General features: G+C 33.0%; 2 protein-coding genes across 2 annotated transcripts; both read right to left on the bottom strand.

Moving 5' to 3' along the window:
• Window positions 1–1,884: 1,884 nt before the first annotated feature.
• On the bottom strand, window positions 1,885–4,042 carry LOC105791463 (pentatricopeptide repeat-containing protein At1g02370, mitochondrial). The gene is made up of 2 exons (XM_012619534.2): window positions 3,699–4,042; window positions 1,885–3,552 (listed from the first exon to the last, which is right to left on the bottom strand). Exons 1-2 carry the CDS (start codon window positions 3,972–3,974, stop codon window positions 2,320–2,322), a joined length of 1,509 nt encoding a protein of 502 aa, XP_012474988.1. The 5' UTR covers window positions 3,975–4,042; the 3' UTR covers window positions 1,885–2,319.
• A 19,617-nt stretch (window positions 4,043–23,659) lies between these two features.
• On the bottom strand, window positions 23,660–26,493 carry LOC105791462 (uncharacterized). The gene is made up of 2 exons (XM_012619533.2): window positions 25,831–26,493; window positions 23,660–24,363 (listed from the first exon to the last, which is right to left on the bottom strand). The coding sequence occupies exons 1-2, from the start codon at window positions 26,273–26,275 to the stop codon at window positions 23,822–23,824; spliced, it is 987 nt and encodes a 328-aa protein (XP_012474987.1). The 5' UTR covers window positions 26,276–26,493; the 3' UTR covers window positions 23,660–23,821.
• Between the last annotated feature and the right edge of the window lie 218 nt (window positions 26,494–26,711).

Here is a 26,711-nt window from a genome sequence, read left to right as displayed (position 1 = left end):
TGCACTGTTGGAGACGTATCTTCGACACTATGTGAGTGCCACACAAAGGGATTGGCCAAAGTTACTGGATGTGGCCCAATTTTCATACAACTTGCAGCGAAGTGGGGCCACGAATCAAAGTCCATTTGAAATAGTGACAGGTCAACAGCCACTCACACCCAACGCTGTTGTGGCCCATTATACAGGACCAAATCCGGCAGCCTATCGATTCGCAAAAGATTGGCAAGAGAAGAATGACTTGGCTAGAGCTTGTTTACATAAGGCAAGTAAGCGTAGCAAGAAGTGGGCCGATCAAAACCGAAGGGATGTACAATTTCAAGTGGGTGACTCAGTCCTTGCTAAACTACACTTGATTTTACGATATACTGGCTTGCATAAGGGTCTTGTGCGAAGGTATGAAGGGCCGTTTAAAGTTGTGAAGAGAGTGGGCAAGGTGGCCTACAAGCTGGAGTTGCCACCAAAACTTAAAGTACACCCAGTCTTCCATGTAAGCATGCTTAAGCCGTTTCATGGAGATCAAGAGGATCCAAATAGAGGCAAGTCTGAACGAGCACCGATGGGGGTAAAGGTGTCGTACGATCGTAAAGTTGAAAACATTGAGGCAGATCGGATAATTAGACGAAAGTACCACCGACCACGGCATGAGTACTTAGTTCGATGGAAGGGACTTCCTGATAGTGAAGCAAGTTGGGAACCTGCCGAGGCATTATGGCAGTTCAAAGAGAAGATTGACCAGTTCCACAAAGAAGATGCGACGAGGGCGTCGCTAGAACAAGTGGGGGAGAATGTCATGGGTTGCGCATGGGAACACGCAACCATGACAAACTTGTGCGATCCATCGTATTTGAAGGAGGTCATTTGGCCCAACCAAACTGGCCCGTTGCCTGAAGGGATTAAAAGCCCATCCCAAGAGTCTGATAAATAAGGGAAGAGACCCAAGAAGATATGATTATTTAATCTTAGAGTTTTAATTGTATACAGCTTCTAATTATGTCTTAGAGTTCTAATTGTATACAGCTTTTAATTATAGCCTTTGATGTACTTTGAGGCTCAACTATAAATAGAGACCTCTGTACTCATTGTAATTCACGGAGTTATTAATAAGAATTTTGAGAGTATTCCCTCAAACTTTTCTCTCAAGTGTTCTTGCTTTTGTTCATCTTTCAAGGCTCGTTCTTACTTCATTCTTCTGCTGTTCTTAGCGAAAATCTTAAGGGAATTCTATTGAATCCTTTATTGTTGTGAGTTAAGTTGACTTGTGCGTTTTTGCTGTTGAATCCTTTTTCTTTGCAAGTTAGGCTGACTTAGGCGTTTTAAGCAGAGAAACTGCCTAAGGCCGCACGGATCGCGTGGGAAAGCTCTAAGTCCGTGACACTAGTACTTAGCTTAGCAGTGTTATTCTTGCAGCTATATAATTTCACTTTGCTAGTTAGATTCAAGAATTAACAGTGTTATTCTTGCAAGTACCTAATTTCACTTTGCTAGTTAGATTTATGAAATTAAAATTTCTTATAATTACACGATCTTAGATTTTTTCGTAGTCTGAGTTCAGAAAAAAACATACGAGATTCGAAAATTAAGCTTGGATAAAAAATTTAAAATTGTTTAATATATAAATAAGATTTAAGCTTAAACATTAAAAGTTGGAGCTCAATTCATTTTATATTTTTGTAAACTATTTTATTTTTATATATTATATAATATATATATAATAATACAATACTATGTGAATATTTAAAAATAGGTTAAATTGTTCAATTTTAAAATTTTAATAAAAGAATAACCATTTAAAATATTAAATATGAAATTAAAAAATTTACATCTAAAATAATAAGGAACACCTAAAACAGGCTTAAATTAAACATTTACAAATATATGAATGGATTTAAATAAAATTTTAAACTCATATTTCAAATCAAACCAAACTTGAGCAACATTACACACGAGGATTTAATTTTTAAATGTATTACTCAAGGCCCTCAGAATTAATCTGTTTGATCGGCTAAAGAAAGAACATAGTATTTAGTACATAATATAAAAGTGGATGGATGAGATGCAACTTACATATCACTGACATGACCTTGTAATTTTTAAGAATGATCTAAATTCGCTACATCATTGATGTCCCTTTTTCCTAATGTTCATTTTCGTAGCATCTTCTACATCTCTATAAATGAGGTACTTTGGAACGTCATTGAACCAACTGGAATATCCCAGTTCGCAAAAAATACTAGACCGAAACTAGCCACCAGAGATCATGGAATAGACTCAAGATCATCCTAAATGAATATAGGTTGTTAACAGCTTCAGATTACAACATTACTCTGGGCAAACCTTTACAAGCAAATCCTCGAGCTCTTTGCTGATTTCAATCGCATCATCCTCCAACCTTCGGCGCATGTCGGGAGCCACCTTACCAGCAGCAACATAAAGTCTTAGCAACTGATGGTACACCTCGGAATCAAGACAATTGTTATTCTTTAGATGCTTGCAGAACTCCTCGGCGGCCTTGACATCACCCTCATTCATGAAATAATCAAAAAAAGCAGTCGTGGTTTCGGGATTCACAGGGCTCCAGTCCTTGACCTCAGAAACCGCTGCTTCCATATGCTTCAAAGCCATGTCAAAGCGACATTTCCTTAAGAAGTAAACCATGAAATACTCTCGAGCCTTAGTATAAGGACCTTTACTTCTCTTCATAGCATTATCCAGAACGACTTCGGCTTCCTCAAGCATGTCACCCGATAGAAAACCACGGATGGTACTAGTTACCAACCTCCTATCATACGAAGAGCAACTAGTGTCCCACTCCTCAAAACATTTCTTCAAACCCTTGAAATCCTTTAGATTAGCAAGTGCCTGAACCATAATAAGATAACTTGCATTGTTAACAGTAGGATAACGCTGTTTCAGATCTTCCCATAGCCGATAAACCTCATCTCGATTCGAAGTACCGGCATACAAGCTAATCAGATAATGGTAAGCCTCGCGCTGACGAGGCATATTATCTTTCTCTAACTTCTCCAGACATGCCTCAGCTTTCTCAAACTGACCAGCCTTGACATACATTGCAGCCAGATTACTATATGTTCTCCAAGTACACTTATCTTCACTATCATTCGACAACTCCTCCAAAACATTCTCCGCTCCCTCAATGTCATTCAACTCTGCATAGCTCTGCATCCAAAGAATGTAAGTGAAGCTACCCCGGGGAATGTCACAGCGCTTCATTTCATCGACAAGTTGGGGCACCTTCTGAGGTCGCCCCAATCTCATATACAAGCACATGAGGTTGTTGAAAGGTAAACAATTATCAATGAACTTCAATTCATCCATTTTCTTAAAAAGGGCCAATGCCTTGTCCTCCATAAGATTATTGCAATAGCAATTCAAAAGAGAGCCATAAGTAAATTTGTTCTTGGAATTTGGAGGAAGGGCGCTTAAGTAATCCTCAGCAGCCCCAAGTCCTTTGGTTTTTGCAATAAGATCCAAACGTACAGCATGATCAACATAAGAGAAATGCATATTCCTCTTCTCCATCCAATCCATAATCTACATTATAATAAACCATAATAAACAAATCAAATACTAGATAAATTCGAATTAAATAACTAGGTTTTTTTTCTTCATCTTCATATGCAAACGAAAATTAAAGGAAATGCTTATTAGGTTTCAGAAAGGGGGAAAATGGGAAGTACATCAAGGGAGTGCTGGTAACGACGGTACTTGCGCATCTCTTTGACACAGCGGCTCAGCTCATCTTTCCTAATCTTTTTCCCTTCCATTATGTAACCGTTTAACGCCTCCGCCACCGTCCCTCCCGTCGCTCCTAAAGCCGACAGCCTCGAATACAGAATGTTTCTGTTTCGAGCCGCCGCCGCCCTCACCGCTGGAGCCGTCGCATTCTCGGCAGTCTCGGTGCAAAGCTTCCTCACCAGCCACGACCCCGGCGGAATCAGACTCCTGAACTTCATTTCTCTCTCTCGTTTGAGTTCGAATTTTGAAGGCTATCAGCCACCAGGGTTTTGTTTGGGGTTTAAGCTTTCCTAAAATACTACACAAAATTAATGAACAAAATATATACCATCCAAAATTCTAGAATTACGCTAAACGACAACGTTGCACTCCTTTGCCTCTGCCATATCAAAACGCAGCGTTTTCAACCGCAACCATCTTTTCAAAAGGGTTCATTTCCATCAAACACCTCTAAACTATTGTCCAAATTTTAAATTGGTCTCTAAATTTCAAAATGTTCTAATTGACTCACCAAAGTATAACATTAAACATTTCATTAGCCTAGTCATCAATTTAAACACTAATGACACATTTGCTTACTAATATAATAACATGATGTTGAGGATAAACTTGATTAAGCAACGAACAAGTAAAGTAACAAAGAAATTGAAAAGATCAAACGTAAATATTTTACGTGAAAACCCCCTGAAGAGGATAAAAACTCATGAGTAAAGATAATTTCACTATAACGGAAAAAACAAAAAGTATAAAAGATAGAGATAAAACTAAACCTCAAAACCCAAAAATAAAAACCCTTAAAATGTAAACATAAAATTCCCTGAAAGCTTGTAAAAGCTAATACTAAATGTGTTATGGGTTATTTTTCTAGGGTGGAAAAGGGTTTATTTATAGGCTAAATTCGTAGGTCAAATAATATTAAAATAACTTACACTAATCAGAGTTCGATTGGGACAAATAATCAAAATTTGATTGAAAGAAGAAAACTGAAAAAATTGCATAACACGTTGCCCCGTCATGACGTGGTTGTTGCCTCATCGGGACGCCCTTCATTGTGTCGTCAGCACGAGACATCTCTTCTCATCGAGACGTTGATGGTTGCATCGTCGGGACGACACCTTTTCCTCGTCTAGATGTCAACTCTATTTTGGCCAAAAATGCGAGGCATACTCTACAAATGTCCACATTAACTCTTATTTTCACAACGTCTTTTTTGTCAAAGCCCACCACGGGCTTATCTCAAACTATGCAGGATATTAAATGAGTCAAAATTGTGCTTAGAAGTTGAAAAACTTCTAGTCTTTGACTTGTGCGTTGCCAAATCAAAACTGACTCTAGTTTGCTTCCCGAAAACACAATGCTCGCAAAAACCTAACTTACCAACTCTAGTGTTTTTAAGAATACCTCTGTTGCACAAGTCTGTCATTCATTTCTCACGCATATGACCCAAAATCATGTACCAAAGTTTGGTTGAATCGAAATTGGTGGAAGAAAAACCACGTCTTGTCATCGAGACATGGAGAGTGTTCTTGTTAGGATGTCGCATCGTCACGACGTCGAGGTCTTCCTCGTCTTGATGTAGCGACGATTTTGGTTGTCCTTCAATAATTGCAGCCGCACCAATTATCGTAGACCCTTGCAGAACATATAAGCTACGTATTTTCCTATCCTCTCATCATATCGAGAGCTCCACGAGAGACTTTTAAGTTATTTGATTCAATAACTATCCTGCAACCGTTAAAATTCAAAATTCTCAATAAGATGATATTTTTATTTTAAGTCAAGAACATGCCTGACATCTTATAGCGTCTGAATAATTCCGTTGTACATCCTAATTTGTATGGTTCCTCATTAGCTATCTTACATGGAGAATTATTCCCCATCAGCACAACTGCATCTTCAACTGAACTGTACGTGAAGAACCAGTCTCTGTTGGGACACATGTGGTAGGAGCACCATGAATCTAAAATCCATTCAGAAGTAAGATTGGAGCTTTCGCTCGTCGATACCAATAATAAATCATCACATCTATCTTCTGCTACACTAGCATCAAAAACTTAAACTTTCTACTTAACTCTCTCGTCACTTTCGGCATCCCTTTTTAATTTTATTTTGAAGTTTCCAATATTCTGTCTTAACGTGGCCTTTCTTTTTGCCATAGCCACAGTATTTGTCACGGTTTTTGGATTTGGATCTTGCTTTAGACCTGTTTTGTTCTATCTTTCTAGATTGTTGTCTGCCTCTTGCAACTAGATGTTGGAAAATATGGCCATATTGTAGTAAATATATAACTATTTTCTATTTATTTGAACGATGAATAAATAAATAAAGTTAGTTTCATATTTCACTATTATGTCTTTTGTATTTTTGTCTTTCATATTTTGCATAAATAGTAAAATTGTGATAAGCAAATATTAGCTCATTGATTGTCTAAGTTCAAATTAATTATAAGTGGCACTGTAAGAACGTTTATATTGCGAGAAAGACAACTTACTTCAATTGATAATCTAAACAAGTTCGTAATCCCGTAAAATAACCAAAGTGAGGAGATGGCTAGTCTTGGCTATCGGAGCAGTTGACTCCACGGGTAGAGACATAGATGTATTCATTGAAAAATGATACATTGGACTAGGCCCAAGATGAATTAATTCTGAATTCATTTGTGAATTAATTCACTTGTGACGTTCATGGTGTGATTTAATTAAATCTTGAGTTAGTCACTAACCATGTGTATGTAACTCATGTGCTTTGATATAAGTGGAGGCTTATGCTCTAAAGATGATCAAGCTAAAGTTGGTATGTTGGGTACATGACTTGTGTATGGCATGACTTTACAATGGAATTCATAGCTCAATCAAAGAGTTAATGATATTCTCTCATTGGCATTGTATGGATTGATTAATATGGAATGTGACCACGAGTTGCTCGTTCTCGAAGGATCAATTTATCACAATTATTTGTTGACGGTGATCATATTAATCATTAAGAAGATACAATGGTGACAATAAGATAAAATATGATTATATTGGGTGAACAAATTTAACTCAAAGGAATCATTGATATCATATGAAGGTAACACACACATGACGAGGTCATTAGACAAAACAGTTGGATAAATTACTTTGTAAAGAGTATACAACAAGGACTTTTCAATCATGGTACTTCTTGTGGACTGACTCCATGAATAAGTAATTGTAAATTATCCAAACGATGCTTCTGGACATAATTGCAATTACTAAAGCTTAATTGTATATGTCCGATTGGTCCCTCCACTAGCTCAGTAAAAGCTCGATCGGATTGTTTTTGAATTAGAAGGAAATTCTACGACTTTGGAAATAATTTAATTCAGTCGATTTATTCGATTTGGAATTAAATTTGGCGATCATAAGAATTGTTCAACTACAGAATTTGATTAAAGAATTTTCTTGAAAAATTAATTTAGAAAATCTAAGTGATTTTTAGAAAATTTAATTTTGATCAAGTAAAATTAAATTAATCAAATTAATTAAAATTAATATGATATTTTTGGAAATTAATTTTCAAGTCAGATAATTGGCCCAATGGGTAATTGAACTAGAAAATTGGACCTGAAATCATAAATTGAGCTCGAGAGCCCAAAACTGAGACCAAGACCCAAAAGTTGGTCGAATTGAGTCTGGTATGTGAAATCGGGCCGATAGTCCAAATGATGGCTAGATCAAATCAGTTAGGTCGTCATTGGCCCGGACCGAATCGGTAGAAACTGAACCAGCTTAGGGTGTCGGCAACTAAGACGGCGATATTCCAGTGGTCGGCAAATGGTCGATAGCAGTGGGTCTTCAGTAGTTGAGCAGTGGAAGAATGACACTCCTACTGGGACTCTACTAAAGAATTTAATTTCAGATTAACTATTCTAAAAATAATATTATTTTAATAGATCTAATATTAACTTTAATTTAATATTTATCTTAATAGTATTTTATTAAATTAATATTAAAGTGATTGTCTTAATATTAAATTTAATTTAATGTTTATCTTTTAGATAAATATTATATTAATTTAATATTAAAATGATTAGGTTTAATTATAGTTGAACTCTCTAAACTCTCCCTATATAAAGAGAGCCTTGTGTCATTATTTCACGCACTTGAATTCAAGAGAAAAGTTGTAGAGAGAAAATTCTCTAAAGAAATTATTTCAGAAAAATTATAAAGATATTTTTCTTATTTATAATTTGACCCAAAAGTTTAGAGAAATTATGAAATTATCCCATTGGTAATTTTTGTGAATTTTTTTTATTTGAAGCGAGCCCACATTTGGCAGACGTGAGCTTGAGCATAATGGAAAAGGCTACTCAGTTGAAGCATTCATCCTAGAAGAATCGAAAAGGTACAATTCTGATTAAGTATTTATTACTTTAGATATCACAACCAAGTTCTTATTTTGGAAAAAAAATTTTAAAACTTCGATTTTTCCCTAAATTTATTTTTCACTGCTTTTCTAAATCTGATTTTCCAACACTAGAACTAAGGTTTGCTCGTCTGACTTTTTGTTTGGGCCTAAGGCGTTGTCGAGTTTATTCTTGCTCAGCAGATTCCCCTTCACGTTCTCAAATCAGAGATGATCTCTCCCATAAATCAAAATTTCCTTGAAAATTTTATAAGAAGAGGACAATGAGCATAACAACAATATAGCTTGATAATCATCATCAATATCTGCTTCAAGATTCTTTAAATCAGTATGAAGGGTAACAAACTCACTAATATGAGTTCTAATAAACTCACATTCGGCCATTCTGAACGTGTAAAGACGTTTTAATACTAACCTGTTGGTTAAGGATTTCGTCATGTACAAGGCTCCCAGTTTATTCCATAATGTATATGTTGTTTTCTCCTTTAAAATCTCTTGAGACACATTATTTGTTAAGCATAATTAAATTGAGGATAGAGCTTTCTTATTTAACCTATCCTATTTTAATTGTTCCATGTCATTCAGTTTCCTTACAAGGATCCTCTCAAGATCACTCCGGATCAAAATTGCTAACATGTGAACTTGTCATAAACTGAAATTTGCGATGCCGTCGAACTTGTCGATATCAAACCTTGATTTGCCATCTCTGAATGGGTTGATTACGAAAATCAAACTAACTCTAATACTAGTTTGTTAGGGATAAACCTGATTAAGCAACAAATAAGTAAAATAACAACGAAATTGAAAAGATCGAAAATAAATATTTTACGTGGAAAAACTCCCCCGAAAAGGATAAAAAATCACAGGTAAAGATAATTTCACTATAACGGCAAAAACGAAGAGTACAAAAGATGAAGATAAAACTAAACCCCGAAACCCAAAAATAAGAACCCTCAAAACGTAAACATAAAATTCACTGAAAGCTTGTAAAAGCTAATACTAAATGTGTTATATATGGGTTATTTTCTAGGGTGGAAAAGGGTCTGTTTATAGGCTAAAATTGTAGGTAAAATAATATTAAAATAACCTACACTAATTAGAGTTCGACTGAGACAAATAATTAGAATTTGATTGAAAGAAGAAAACCGAAAACATTGCATAACACGTCACCCCGTCGTGACGTGGTTGTTGCCTTGTTAGGACACCCTTCATCGCATCGTTGGGACAAGACGTCTTTTCTCATCAGGACGACGCCTTTTTCTCGTCGGGACGTCAACTTTATTTTGGCCAAAAATGCGAGGCATACTCCACACATGAGAAAAAACTTATTTATTACATATGTATTATAATAGATAGACATAAAATAAAGAATAGTTTATATTTGAACTTGAAATTAGAAATATAGGTAAAAACTTTTGTAAAAAAATAAGACATTTTCAAAATAAGTGAAAAATCTTCCTCCTCTTTTCCCAAAACAAGCCATGTGAGTGGCTAAAAATTACCAATTGAATTTAGTTCATTGCTAACTTATATAGTAAAACATGGTGAATATATAATACTCCTACCAAACGTTGCAAAATATCATTTTGGATCTGACATAAAACATGTTTAAAACATATCGATTAAATCGTAATTGTGTCCATACCTATTGCTTAAGCATCTTAGATCCAATGTATTAAAAAACAAACAAAGCAAATAAAATTTATGAGTGTTATTTTTAATATATTAAATTTAAATTGCCTATACAACAAATAAATTTTAAAAGTATCCGCTTATCTACGCCCTTGCTAAAAGGTAACAATACAAAATGAGCTTAAACCAAAGTCTGTGATCATTTGTAAATCTTAACCACTAAAACTCTCCTACATATTCTCTTTACATCATTATTACACAATATAACAATACAAAATGAGCTTAAACTAAATTCTATGTTTAAAGCATGATCTATCTCAATTTTGTGATATTTGTAAATCTTAACCATTAGAACTCTCCTACATATTCTCTTTACATCATTACTACACAACATAAAAAAACACATACACAAAACTCCAAGCAAAAAAGGAAATGGTTTTTTTCATTATCTAAAACAACAAATTTACATCGAAGGTGACTTAGGTCCAAAATAAACTAAAGCTCGATAAAAAATAAACTCTTAAGAAAAGATGATTAAAGAAGGAACGAAAGAACAAAACTTCAAACTTAGAGACGTAATATTAAAGAAATCAAAGAACAATAAAGAAAAATAATAAGAAGAACACCATTTTCACATAGCAAAAAAAAAAAAAAGAGCAGACCTACGACGCTAGGTCTTCATTGATTGGAACTCATTTGAAGTTAAAGCTTTTAATTTTACTGGTCAAAATTTCTATGTACAGTTTTTAGGGTTAATTGCATCATGCATCTTTAAATTATTGTTTAGATTTTAAATTTCCCCAAACTTTAACGTGTTACAAGTGAGTTCTTAATAGAATTGAAATTAAGCCGAGCCAAATTTTAATATTGTCAGGTTTAAACTTAAGCTCGACTCGAAATTTTAAGTTCGATACTTTACTCGAGTTAAATCAAAATCTAATTTTAAACTCGAACTTCGCTGAAGATATAATCAAATAGTTGAATTGAACTTGTTTAAGTTAGAAGTTGTATTCCATAATTAAAATTAAAAAGAAAAAGAAAGGGGAAATAAGTTGGCATATATCATTTGAAGCACAGATTCACTCAATGATAGAACTACCCATGCCACTATAATAACCACCATCAAGCACCAATAAAGAAAAAAAAATGAACTTTTGAAAATATAAAGAAAAATGGAAATAAGAAAATCTTTCTAACCCCTTCCCATTGTTAACACTCCCATGCCAATAACAATGGAACCAAACATAAAAACAAAATATTATACAAATAGTTAATTTATTATTTAGATTGAAAAGTGATGTAAAAGAACTTTTAATAATTGCTTTGAAATATTGAATAGTGTTTACTATTACTATATATTAAAAAGTATTTTGAGAAGATAGAATGTCAATTTTAGATATAATATTGTAAAATTAAAAATTTAATGGGAGATAAAATGTAATTTCATTGAAAATCATTTTCAAAAGTCAAATGTTAAAATTTTTACTTAGGTTAAAATTTTAGTTTAAAATCAATGTTTACTAAATTTTAATGGCATTATATGTTTTTCTAACATGTTACATTCAAGTTGTCCATATGGTACGTCATACTTATTTACAATTTAATTAAGATGTTTTAAAAATGCTCACGTTAGACTTGAACTAGCATTTAATGCTTAAACTGATCGCTAGATTAATGAAAATGACCCGATTGATATAGTATTTATATTTTGATAATCCAATTGGAACGTTTTGACATTTAGATACCAATTTAAAATCCTAACAATAAATTGAGAATATTTGATGAAACTGACCTTTTTTTTGGTGAAAAAGAAATTACAAATAACATCAATTCAATTATCTAAAATCGCTACTCACATCATCTTGTTCTAAAAATTCAAGGACTTCAGTCGTGGCCACATCAAATACTTGTAAGCTTGACTTCCACATTATGCTAAGTTTGGCTAACTGATCCGTAATAGTGTTCTGTTCTCTGGGCACAAATCTAATTGTCCATTACCTTTCAGTTCTCATGATTCGACGAAGCTTTCTAAGCAAATTAAAACCTGAATCTTCCAATACAATATCATTTAAGGTCTGAACCACACATCCAGATTATCAGTTTGGATTGTTGCTCGTTTATAACCTTTATTAAGCAGTATAAGGAGTCCATCCAGGATACCCCATACTTTAGCTTCAAAGGGCGAACATTTACCCAAATACCGATTGAAACCCAAAATCTAATTTCCATGTTGATCTCGCAGCATACCTCTCGCAGAAGCATTCCCTATATCTCTAGCAACTGCGCCATCCGTGTAAGTGAACCCACAAGCTATTATCTTGAAAATTATGATTTGGGTTCTGCTTGTTGATCTTGTATCCACTTTGATGAAGTTCGAATTGTTGCACCCAACTAATGGAGAGTTTAACAACTTCTACCGTTTACCATGTGACATTTTGGAATATGAAGAGATTTCTATTCTTCCAGATATGCTAGGTGATTAATCCAAAAAGGCATGACCAAGTGACACCACGATCCTGCAATCTCAAATGGCAACACAAGTTAGCAGATAACCAATTTTGTAAATTATCAGAAAAGAACCTTTGATGTTGCTCTATTGGGATCACATGTAGCAACACTTCCTTAGCTATCGGGCAGTCCCACAACACATGAATAATATCTTCAACTCCATAACCACATATAGGGTAAGAACTGATGTGCCCAATCTGTAACAGCTCGATTTTTCAGTAGTATCAAAAATAATGGTTTCGAGGCCACCAAATCCGGCGAGTAAGTTCGTAAATATTATTATTAAATATTTACGAGTCAAATATGATTTTTAAAAAAAGGTCTTTGAATTGGTAATTTATATTTTATAATGATTTATTAGGTTCGAATGATAAAACCCTAGGTCAAGTGGTTTTAGAAAATGAGGTATCGGGACCTCATTTTTATAAACCGAGCTGTAAATATTTTTATAAATATTTACAGAGTGTTATTAAGGTGGTATTAAAGTTTCGTTGAAAATTTTAATGTTTCTATAGTTAATTAATTAAAAGGACTAAATTGAAAAAGGTGCAAAACTTGCTAATTATAATAATTAAGTGATTAAATGGCTTGATTAATAAATAAGGAAGGACTTAAGTAATAAATAAACCTAAATTAAAAAGGTGGGGTGGCAAGTTAAGGAAAAATAATAAAATAAAGCAAATGAATGGCAAAATGATACTTTTGATGACATTAAAACATACAAATTGAAATTCTAAAAGTTTCTATGCAATTCACCTTCAATTTTCAGCTTAAACCGACATAGGAGAGAGCTCTTTAAGCTGGTTCTTCATATTTTACTTCATGTGAGTTCAATTCTTACCTGTTTCTTGTAATTTTTATATTTTTGAGATTGTTGCAATTAGGTCCAACTAAACCATACCTTCGTTTTTTATTTTATTAAAAATTTTGGAAGTTTTATTAATAAATATTAGATGTTTTTGATGAATAACATGGATTTAGAGCTTTGATTATGTTGTATGATGATTTTATAAAGTGATTTTGTTAAATATTGATTTTAGGATTAAATTGTGAAAAGGTTAAAATATTAGGGTTTGATAGTAAATTTTGGGTTTATTAGGGCTGTATGAGGACCTAAAATATTTGTATATATTATTGATTGATAAAATAATTTAATTTGATAGATTAATAAATTAATGGATTAAATTACAAAAATTGTAAAAGTTGGGGTAATTGCATAAATTTGAAAAATAAAAGGGTATTAATTGTAAAATGAATTGGAAATGAAATATATACTAATAAATGAGTAATTTTTATATTCATCAAGATCCTGTAGATACTCGTGAAAAAGGAAAAATAGCTTAATAGTCCCCGAACTTCTGCAATTACTTCAATTTAGTCCAGGTAAGTTCGTACGATTAAAATTTAATATTTTTATAAATTAATTATTGGTATTATGTATATATATATATTTTATTGTTAGAAATAATTTATTGTTGGAATTATAATATTGAAATGGATATTCGGTTTGAATTAAACGCGAGATTTGAGTACATTTGTGATTTGGAGTATGATGGTATTGAAGAGAGATATCGGTATTATTCCAAAATAAATCGGGGTTCAACGTTTGTTGCCAATTCTCGTGTTTTACTTTTTGTTTGATGTAATTGGATGGATTAGCTCTTATGAGTTTCTGTTCAGCTCTTACGAGCTTCTATTCAGCCCTTACGAGCTTCTGTTCAGCTCTTATGAGCTTCTGTTCAGCTTTCGAGCTTCTATTGACTTATTCGGGAGAACCAGCTCTTATGAGCTTCTATTAACAATGTGCTCTTATTCGTAAGTCGTTATTCGAATGGAGAAATCTCAGTAAGGTGATTTATTTATAAAAATTGAAAGATATGTTATTTATTTTGTATTAATTTGAATACGGATGTATTTATCGATTGAAGTTGTAAATGACAGGGAATTGTCATGGATGATTTTTAATACCTAAATTATTATAGTTAGTTTGATAATATTTTTTTTGTTTAACCGGTCGAACTTACTAAGCTTATTTGTATTGTTTAATGTCTTTGTAGATTTTTCGGAAGGTTGGGCGACCGGATCGACACTCAAGTCACACTATCCGGCTTATCTCGGTAGTTTTTGAAACATTAAATACGGTTTATATGGCATGTATAGGCTTTTGTATTGTCTTGGTCAAAGTTTAACTTATGTAAATATTATGAATAGTATTTTGTTTATATAATCAACCTACATATTGGTAAGAGATTAAGGTATAATTGTGATGCTAGTAAGTGATATATGTATGTATTTGAATTATAGTGAACTTTGGTAACTTGGTTAGGTAAGTTAATTAGGTAAGTTTGAATATATGGTGGACATATTTTTAAGTTGTCATTGGAGGTATTTAAAGGCATATTAGTTGTATGTGGTGATAATACATGTCTAAGACTTGATTTTAGCTTGTTTTGAATGCCTTGTTATAGCTTGATGATGTGCAATTTGTTGAGTCTAGGTTGATGTCAATTTGGGTGAGAAATGTGGCTTAGAAAATGACCTATTTTCGTCCACACGGACAGAGACACGAGCGTGTGTCTCAGCCGTGGCCGTCCGTCCCCTGTATCTTCTTAAGAATGCAAGTCAATATGCTCACACAGCCTAGCACACGGGCGTGTGCTTTGGCCGTGTGACCCAAGTCAGAGAGTTACACGGGCTGAGACATGGTCGTGTGTCCCTATTTCGAATGCCCACACGGCCTGAGACACAGGCATGTCTTCTGACCGTGTGAGTCACATGGCCTAGCCACACGGCTGTGTGACCCCTGCAGCTTTAAGATTTTTTTACTTTTCAGAAAAATTTCTTTGAGTTTTCGATTTAGTCTCGACTTGTTTCTAATGCATATTTCGGGCTTTGAGGGCTCGTATAAGGGACAATATATATGATTTTGATTTATTTTATAATGAATATTAATATGTAATGAAATGCTTGAAATTTCTGCTTGATTGATCCGTAAACCCCGGTAATACTCTGTAACCCTATTTCGGCGATGGATACGAGTTAGGGGTGTTACGCAATCCCTCGTCGTGTACGTTCTGAGTTTGTTAGAAGACTCTACTTAGATGCCGGCCAAAGAAAGAATCTTACTCTTTGTGGCCCCTGAAACTAACCATTTTTATTCTTAATGGAGAGCATGGTATAATTTTAGTTCCGTTGTTGGACATTATGGATCACATATTTGAGCCTCATCTATTTAATTGTTTAGGTTGTATTTATTTCGGTTAATTAATTAAATTTAAGGTAGTTATTCAATTTAGTATTTGTAATGATTGACTCTATTAGAAGTATTGTAAATTTAAAAAATGTTAACGATGAGAGACAACAAATAACCTAATCAAGATAAATAATGGTGGATAAAATTACAAGTATATTATCTTATTTAAATTTATACATACACAATTGTATATGGTGAGATGCAAATAAATATACTTAATATCTAATACTTGAGCTTTTTCTAATTGTGCCAAGGCTTGATATTTTCTTAATTCTAACTAATAACTCGAAATGAAGGCATTTAAATGTAAACAACCATCCATAAAGATTTTAATTGATTTTAGTATGTAGACAATTAATCAAAAAAACATTTTAAATTCAATTTGAAATTTAAAAATACTATTCTAAAATAATAAAATTAATGATATAAAATTTATTCACTAAAAAAAACTACACTAAAATTAGATTTGACGCCGGATGATACGCACCAAGATGGTATTTTGATGCACCATCCGATGCCTATAAAATGCTTCAAAATATGCCATTGATTTCCACAAATCCTCTCCTCCCATTTCCTACCAAGAGAAGAGAAGAGAGAAGAGACAATTGAGACGATGAACCAGTACGTCTTCCTCCTCCTATCCCTCTCATGTCTCTTCTCCTTCTCCGTTTCAGCTGCCCCCGGGCCTGAACCCTCTTTCATCACCTTGGATACCCATGTGGCAAAACCGGTTTCCATAATGCCAGGCAACTTTCATTCCGGCCTTCAGAAAGTCTGCTCCGCCACCGACGAACCCGTCGATTGTATCCAGCTGCTTTCTCCCTTGATGACCGACAGGACCGCCGTCGATCCCATTTCCATCCTCAGGGTGGGTATCGAGGCGACCAACCAGAAGGTGAGAGAAGCCTTGGACAAAGCTAATATTATCATGAAAGATCCATCCACCACCCCCGAATGCGGCGAGATCCTCTGGACTTGCGTCAAGAACTTCGAGGACATCATCTACTCGGATCAGAAAGCCATGGAAGCCATCACCGAGCACAACGCCAACCACATCATCGAAGAACTCTCCGCCGATTCCGCGTCTGTGTCTCCCTGCGAGGACGAGTTGGAAGCGGCTAACATCCAGTCGCCGGTGAGGGATATCGTTAAGTCGATTCACAAGACGATTCGCATCAATTTGGCCATCGCTGCTGTACAGGTCCATTTTTGAAGGCCTGGGAAATTAACATGTGAAAGCGGAATCATTTGGTGGGAAAAAAGGATGATTTCTGTGGGGGTGGGTTAAATACTCGAGAGAAGAGAGGTATTTAGGTTGACATAAATGGATTCAATTCGAGTAATTGAAGCTACATGATTTGTATTAGATTAAAAGATAATATCATGATTAATATCTAAAGTTAACACCAAACTGCACTTATTCTACCCAAAGATCTTCAATCCTAGAACATAAATTAATCACACAAATTGTTTTTACGTTATTTTTATTTTTGGTACTTTTGCAAGTAATGTTATATTGTTTTAATGATTGGAAGATACAAGTGTCGAATGTAACATTAACCCAGTAAATAATATCTTTTCAACTAGAATAACTGAAAATTTTTATTTGGAAATTCAACCAAAACAAACCAAACTCCTCCATCATTTATTAATTCATCTTATTTTAAATATAGATTTATTTGGCCCTCAACTTTATTTAAAAAAGTCATTAACCCTCTATTTAAATTTTCCTCTCTTTTAGTCATTGAACTTGTATTTTTGTCAAATTACCCCAAAATAGATGAAAAAATTATTTTTGTTAACTTTATTGATGTGACATACATGTGGATTGTCATCTTAATACATATAAGCATTTAATTGATTTTTACATTTAAAATATTTTTAAAAATATCTTTTATACTTTTTAATTTTTCAAATTATAATATTTTAAAATTAAAAAATTAATTAAATGCTGACGTGTCATTCATGTGGCAACCAGCGTGTATATGCCACATCAACAAGGTAAAAGAAAGGGTTAACTTTTTCATCTATTTTTTAGTTGATTTGATAAAAGAATGTAAATTTGATGTAAAAAAATGTAAAAAACAAATAGAGGGTTAAAATGATTTTTTTTATAAAGTTGGAGGGTCAAATAAGGTATTATGCCTATAAAATATTCTCATTCACTCACATATTGGGTGTGATAAAATCTAGCATAGTACTCGAGATTTTGATCAAATTGGTGTTACCCATGAATCGAGTCTCAACTCAATTGTAAAGTTACCAAAAAACCCTTATTTTATAAATTAATAAATATTATTTTAACGGTAATTTTATCTTTTCATAAAAAAGCTACAAATTTATTTTTCAAATAATGGTCCATATTTCAAGTTGGCTCCCAAACTTTAAAATATTTTAATTGAGCGCACTAAATATTAAATATTGTGTTAATAAGTTAATTCCATCCATTTAGCTGTAAATTTAAGCATGAAATGTGAATTTAGGCGGGAGTATTTCTAAAATAAACATGTGTGTTTACAATATGAATATGTTAAAATAAGAAACAGTGCCATTAAGTTTAAGAGGATGTTTTTAATGTATTAAATTCAAAATTTAAATATGCATGGACTTAATTAACATGACTAGATCAAAAGTTTTAAAGTTGGAAGATTAATTTTAAATTTGAGGCTTAATATATCATTTAGTACATGAGTTTGATACTTTTCTTTTCTAATTTTAGTACATGTATTTTTTGTCTAAAGTGGTACTCGTATTTGACAAAAGTTATACATTAGTAGTTTTAACTTAGTAATTAATTTTCATCAAATCAACCTTAAAAGTTGAAGAAATTATAGTCATTAGATTGTATTTAACAAATTAAATACAATATTACATAAATTCACAATTAACATTAAATGTATTCTATTCAAACATAATGATATTAACAATCAACTTTCATCAAATCAACCTCAAAACACAAATTTAAATACTAAAAAATCAATATTATTACTTTTGAGTGCCCAAATTATAAGTTTTGTCACATACACATTGAACCAAGAAATATTACATATATCACATTACAAAAATTTGTCAAACTTAAATACTAAATAGTATAATAAACCAAAATTTAAACCGATAAAACTCCAGACCCTTTTTCGATTTCATAATTTTTTTATATTTTTTAATTATATGATTTTTTCTTATTTTATTTAGATTTTTATAACATGGTATACTCTCTCTTTAAGCTCCGCTCGAGTTGCAGATTTTTATAATTTTTTTATCTTTCTATTATTTATATAAAATCTGCAATATAAATATTTTAAACCAAAATATCAAATTTCAATATGGGGCAACCTTAATTTTTTATTTCAATAAAAAATATATATTTTATAAATATATGTTATACATAATTTGATTATACTCATTGGTGGGGCTCACTTAACTAAGTATAATTTTAACAAAAGAAATAAAATGTCTTTAACGTGTGACAAAATAATTGTTTATTATTTAAATTTTAATAATTTTTACACATATATATATTTACTTTTAATGAATTCATTGAATAATTTCATATACAATTAATTAAAATATTAAAATATTAAAAAGTCCTTAGTAAAATATTATAAAATCAATTCAACTTTTATGAAAAAAAAGTACACTCAATTGAGTTTTTGATAACATCAAAAAAAATTCAATTAGCCCCTTTCATTAACGGAAATTATTAGCCGATTTATTTAACCACTACTGCATTGATGTGGCTGATGGAAACCATCAAAACCTACCATGTGATAGTACATCAGCAAAAAAAAAATTATCTTTTACAACAAATAAAATATTTTTAAAAAAATTAATTAAAATGTGCATATAGAATGAATCTGAGCAAAGATTGTTCAAATTCATTTATATCTGGACAAGCATTTGTCTAGATTCATTTTAAATGAGTGCAAAACTGGAAAAAAATTAAAAAATGATTCTTTATTGTTAGTGTGTATATAATTACTTTTAATTTAATTTTACATAATCAATTATTATATATTTTTGTAACACCCTTACTTAATCTCTTAATAAATACAAATAAGGAATTTTACATTAAAATTTTTATTTTAATCTCTAAATCTTGCTCAGTTCTCTCACATTACCATGGCTCTATCTTTATGACATTTAAATCATTTTCTAAAGTCCTTTACTATTAAAATTTTTAATTACAGATTAAAATTTTTTGAAGATTTTTAAATCAAATTATAAATGTTAATAATAAATGTATTAACACCTTATTTATAAGTGAGTTTTAAGGTGATTTTTGGGTCCAGACAAATTTAATTCGGTACAAGAGGCTACTTGTATCCGAGCAAGTATAATTGGATGCCAAGTCTACATTAGGAGACATATATCGATATAAGTGCTGTAGAATAGGATCTTTCCTCTGTTTTGTGTTGTTTCAACCATTAAGGACCCGTATTAGGTCTCGAATACCTCCAACCACCCAGTAACCAAACCTAAAGTGTTTTAAATCAATTTTAATGATCTACAAATGATTTTATATTATTTTCTATAAAATAAATATATTCGAAAATTATTTCTTGATTTGTTTACTGGTGAACGATATTCAAATTGCTTCAACAACTCGTTATGATATATTATATTTAAATCCAACAACCAAAACGAGTGTGGAATATTATATAAATAAACTAAAATTTTAATATCATAACTAAAAGCTTTAGACTAAAGCATTAAAAATTCACATTAGATGCAAGACAATTTATAATTATAAAAATTCAAATAATTTTTAAAATCATTAAATAGTTTTGATTTTTTTCACATTTTACTTTTTATATAATTTTAATAATTTTTCATTTAAAATGAATTTGTACAAATTTAATTGAACCTAAACAATTATGTCCCCATATATTTTTTCACTGTACTTTTTATTAGGTTTTTTCAGATTATTTTAAAATTTTTCATATTTTATTTATATATTTTAGAATTAATAATTATTTAAGTATCAAGCTATTGAATCCATCGTATAATCGTGTAGTAGGACTTTCTACTTCAGTTTCGGTTCTCGTATTCGTCGCAACGGTGGTTATAGATGGGTCAGACCCGTCAGCCTCCGCAAACTCGACGTATAACTCTATTATAGCATTTCCGTTTAAGCAGTGCGATGATATGACCGCCTCGAGATGGACCTCACTAGTCACATCAAATAGCTTATACCTATAGGGGTCAACGGAAGTAAGATATCTACATTGTAACTTCGAAATTCTTCCCCGAGTCGATCCCCAGACTTTCCTTCTGATTTTGTTTTGTAGTTCACGCAATTGAATGGTAGGGTTGAACATCAATTCCATGGACTCCGCTCCTAAACACCACATCGACCTCTGTATTACAGATTTGATCATCATAATAAATAACAGATTTCACTCATCCACTCATTTCAATATTGGCCACAAATTGGATGAACAAACGCAAAAAAAAAAGGTACAGGATTGTCTAAAGTAGTACATAGAACGGATTTCAAAACACAACTTTTTGGTAGTTTGATATTAATTTGTTTTATGTCTAAGTTATGAAAATTACGTCCCTTTTATAGGAAATAATATAGGGAGAAAGAGAATACGTGTTTCGAAATCCGTTTATGAGTACACGCATTTGTTGAATTGGTATGATGCAAGTGCAAAGTATTATCATCCACAACGCATTCAGAAGTCATATAATTTCATCTCACCCGTATTCCCCAGGTATTCTGCACCTCATAATGTGCTCCCCAGGTAATTTGCAAAGTTACTTTAACTTTTAGTAGGAAAGGAAAATGTTAGAGAAAGCACACCCAGCCGGGGGAGCTTTCTCTAACAATTTTCTTCTACCCAAAGTTAAAAGTATTTAATGCTTTGTATTTTTCAGTAAGCATGTTTTGAATACATTCATCTAGTATTTTTCAGCCACTTTAAGTATCTAACGCTTTGTAATCCAACCCTTCCTTACGCCTATAAAAGGGGTTTCACACACCAAGCTTCATAGTCCCTTAAGCATCTTCTCCCCCACCCTTTATCCCTCCTATATAAAACATTTTTTAGTGTTAACAATTCTGGTCGCTAAAAATATTTCCTTAATGTTCGAGGTATTCTTGAGTCGTCAGTGATGCGATATTGCTCTGAGCTGCACAAATTTCATATATCATGTTGAGTGGAGACCATTATCTTTGAAACCAATCCTGGGGGAACTCAGGTTCCGGGATGATTTTGCTTTATAGGTCAAGGGTGGAAGTCTACGTCAAGGTTTCAATCGACGGTCATTATACAGTCATGGAACATGGTATAACGAATGAGCAGTTGACAGTCGTTACGTAGCCACGAGCTTAAACTTTTTGGATACCCGAAAATGTTGCCCTATGAATACCATATAGAAGTTTGAAGGCATAATCATACGAAAAAATTCTGGGGCTTTCTGCTATAATTGACTCTCCATTTCTAGGCAGTCGATACCTTCAACCTTTCTTCTTATTTGAAAGTTAGCACTGTTGTGGACGCAAGAGGACTCTCAGGCGGGGAGCGACTATTGGGATTCAGTAAAGGTGATGCTCCTTTCGAGGTGACGACAGTTGTCAGTATTAAACAACCCATTAATAACTACAATCACTATCGCTCCGACTCGAGTTTGACCTTTACTGTGCCGGAACATCTGCTCTCCACCTAAGAACCCTCTTGTGTGCACCTCGGTGTCAGCCCTTGGATAAGAATGAAAGGTAAAAGATATCGACTGCTTGGAAATAGAGAAAAAATTATGTTGATTACATTGGAAATGCCTAGAGTTTTTTCGCATAATTATTACCTCAATCTTATGTATAGTATATAAGGCATCATTTACGGGTATCCAAAAAGCTTGTACTCCTAACCACGTAATGACCGTCACTTGGCCCCCGATTATACTCGAACCTGTGACCGTATCACGACCATCGATTGAAACCTCCACCTAGGTTTTGACCCTTGATTGTATCAAACATTATCACCCCGAAACCTGATTTCCCCAGGATGGGTTTCTCAGGTGATGGTCCTATCTCGCTATGACATATAAAATGGATGTGTTCTGAGGTGTGTTATCATATCCTCAACCCTTAAATCTACCTATAACTTTCGAGGTTTCAGTCGAAAAACCTAAACCAATTAAAAAACCCAAAATCTTAAAATATTTAGAACCCTAACCTTACCTCTAAAATATTAAAAACCTTATCCCTTAAAATTAAAAACTCTAACCTTAAGAGAGAGAAAGGGAAAGTGTGTGCAATTGAGCGCGCTTTCCTTTCTCTCTCCTAAAAATGACTTATTTTTCTAAATAAAAAAAACGACATTTACATCTAAATTAGCCGAATTTTAAATAACTTTTAGTTTATTTTTTTATCACCTATTTCTATAATGTTTAATGTATACTTCAATTAATTGGATTAAAGGTTTAGAGTTATTAATGTTTTATTTAAAATAGGTTGTTCTTTTTCTGATTTAATGATTTCTAGATATCTTATTACATTCAAACGCATATATGTGTGGAAATCACAAATTTAGAACATAGATGTATGTTTAAAAATAATATATAATAAACAACGAAACATATGGCTTGAAACTAATTAATCATAATAACACATGAAATATGCACAACATTAAAATTAAAAAACATATCAAATTGTGAGAAAATGAAATTTAAACACAAATACGTTAGATTAACAATACTAAATATACTACAATTATTTATCATGGTGTTATTATCGATTGTGAGTTAGTGTTGAGTTGACACATGACACCAACTCAATTAACAACATTATTAATCTATACAAGTGATGGAGATAAAACATTGTGCATATTAAAATAAAATGAGTAAAATAAATTAAGATGAAGTTTTGATTGAGTGATAAATTTAAAGTTTTACCAACCTAATTAGCGTAAGTTCAAATCCCGTAATATGTATATTTTTATTGTGGTACCATCGAATAATTCAACTTATTTAATTAATGAGAGACATTTTCATAATTTCTTCAATTAAGTCAGTGCCTAATTGACTCATGACAGCAAGAATTTAGATTATCTTCACAAAATAGATTTAATGTTTTATTTAAAATAGATTTCAATCTAGAATTTTAGTTTTAGTTGGAGGATGTTTAAAAATTAACCCATTCTGAAATTCCAAGAATTTTTTTTTGGAGAAACAAAGGCATGGCATTTCGAACTTAGGGTTTCGGAGTTTTACATTCAGTAGGTCCACATACTCTTAACTGCAACTTCATTTACGAATCCCATTATTCCCCTTTTTTTTCAACTTTCAGAAAACTGCCTCAACAAGGGCATGTGTTTTCTTGGGGTACCCCATCCCAACCAAATGGTTGAGATAAACCTTCCCATCCTTCACCGTCGCCGCCGTTGACAACCGATGGATGGGCCCCTTAAACTTCGCCACCACGGAAGCCGTCTCCCATCCGTCAGAGCTCTCCACCAATCTCCCCGAAGGGTTCCCGGCGACGACGAGCTTTGTCGGAGATAGTAGATCTAGACCATCACCGAAGACTAATGAGCCTCCAACAACCTCGATCAACTTCACTTCATATCCCTTGGCCAGATCGATCTTAAACAAATTACCACTGAAAGTGTGGATCACGATCAAATAACCGTCGGGGTGGTAAACGATTCCGTTCAATGCGACCAAGGTTTTGTACCACTGTTTTGGAGTGAAGAGTGGGTTTCTTATGATAGACAAGAACTCGCCATCGGCACCGACTTTCCAGATTTTGCTGGCTTTAGCATCGGTGACATACGCATTACCACCGGCATCTATTGCGACGTCATCGGCGAAGGATTTTTCATCGCCTAAGCATCAAGATTCAAGAAACTAAGGTCAGAAAAAAAAAGAAGTTTACAGTTTATTAAACGCATAAAGTGACTGTGATCATGGTTTAGCATTGTGTTATGTACCCAAATAATAAAGAAAAATAAAAGCTTCAAGTGATCTGCCTTTTTTTTTTAATTATTATTTTATTTATTATAACATTTTATAATTCTATATTTTAAAATATGAAGTATATATTAAAATAAAGAAATGCATAATAAATCTTCAAACAACATACATTTCGAGACTTAATCTAAAACAAGAAACTTTCGTATCCTCAACCTTTTCATTTCAACTAAATTTAATTCATGTTTTAATTCTTTTTATAAATATATTTTTACATAATTTTTATCTACATAAATATAAAACAAATTAAAAAATTTAGAAGAAGTATTACCTGAATTGGACCAAACCGATAGATTGAATCGATGATTATTGGTATCTTGATCCGAACATAAGAATCATACTAACTTTTGAGTAAAACGCTCAAATTAATAAAAAAATATAAAACATAGTTGAACTAATTTTATACATATTTTAAAAATTTTAATTAATTATTATTAGAGTGACAATTGAATCGATTAAATCAAGAATCTAATTATTAAAATATTAAAAGAATATACGAATATAATCAGATGTTTTCTAACATCCATACAAGTATAGGATGGAAGTGGCAAAAAGTGGCTATGAAAATGTGGGTATGGCAGACTAATATGAGAGTTATGGGGTGGGTATGGGTTAGAAAACCCCAATCCTAACCTTCTGCTCTTCACTCCACAATCTAGACTTACCCACCACCGACTACATTTATTCACTTCCTACCCTCGTATCAAAACCCTAAAATCCCACTAATTAAATAAAAAAAGTATTTTTAATTATTATTTATTTAAATATGTGTGAATTCCATTTTTTTTATTTTGTATGAAAATTAAGAAATTAATCCAGCAATCATTGGGAAGAACGGGGTCGTATAGGCGCCACTAGTATGGAAGCCAAATTATGAGCCTCAAAAGATGAACTTGAGTTAGTTAGGAGACTTAACATTAGCAACTTAGAAATGTGACGACTATTATTAGCTTCATGTCTAATGTTAATTGCTCTAATATGTTTTTATAGACCTTAATAAAAGATTGCAGGATGCTGCTGATTTTTACGCGCCTTTTAGAAAAGTCAATAATTAGATTATTTCTTCAATTTTGTATAATCCAATGACTAAATTTTGATAAATTTAAATAGAGGGTTAACTTGTCAATTTTCATAAAATAAATGGGTGGATTTCATAATTAAACCATTTTAAAAAACTAGTCTTTTTTAACAAAATTTTGCTTTATTAAAGTTGAAAGGTTTAAACTTTGGATTAATTCATTTAATTTTTTCGTACTCTAATAATTCATTTAAAAATTTAAGATTCAAAAAAAGGAATTAAATTATTATATATTGATACTTACTAGGGCCACTGAGCCGGGTTAGAAATAGCCGCTTCCACGATGACAAATCATAAGCCGCGAGACCGCTGTATCGGTTGCCGAGCAAGTCGGCGACAACCACAAGCAGCCGGTTTCTGAGCCTGTCGACGGCGATTCCGAGGGAAGAATTTCCGGCCAAGTCAAAATCTTTGACCAGGGTGACCTCTTTCAACACGACAGCCCCCGGTCCCGGTGCGTAATCGTCGGGAACCCGGATTTCACCGACGCCGCCTTCCAAGAAACTGACGAGGAAGCGCCGGCCTTGGTCGTCCCACTTGGCGCACTCCCGGAAAAAGCCGGCGCTATGGTAGTGGAAAACGTGGGTGGTAGGCACGGCACGTTCCTCGGAGATGATGTAAGCGATGGGGATTGCCGATATGAGGAAGACGAAAACAAGGAATCGAGGAGAGCAAAACCTTATCGGCATCCTTAAATGAAGAAAGAAAATGGTATGGGAGTTGTGGGAAGAGATGAGGAAAGAAGAAGGTTTAAATTAGGTTTAAACTGTTTACAGTGTAATGAGAAAGAGTGGTGTTGTTGGTGGGATTTGCTCATCAAATATTAGGTTTGTCTAACAAATAACTTTTTATTGGAGAAAGTTTGGCAAGAAAGGAAGTTTGGGAAGAAAGATGCTGAGTGCTGTCTATTATCATTTTCTTTTATACACTCTTTTGTTTTAAAAGGAAATTCTTTTACTAGGCGTTTAGTATCCATTACATGTTCGACCCAAGTTTATGGTGTAGGCCACAAGTCTATAATCGATTCAATATCCTTCCACAAGCTTCAAGTGGTTTAGGCCGATGATGGCAAGTTAGTCTGAAAAGAAATAAAATTGATAATATCCTATTTAACCAAGAGGGTCT

This window comes from Gossypium raimondii, chromosome 8, assembly GCF_025698545.1.
Source record: "Gossypium raimondii isolate GPD5lz chromosome 8, ASM2569854v1, whole genome shotgun sequence".
Lineage (NCBI taxonomy): Eukaryota > Viridiplantae > Streptophyta > Magnoliopsida > Malvales > Malvaceae > Gossypium > Gossypium raimondii.
This window is presented reverse-complemented; position numbering and strand designations above follow the sequence as displayed.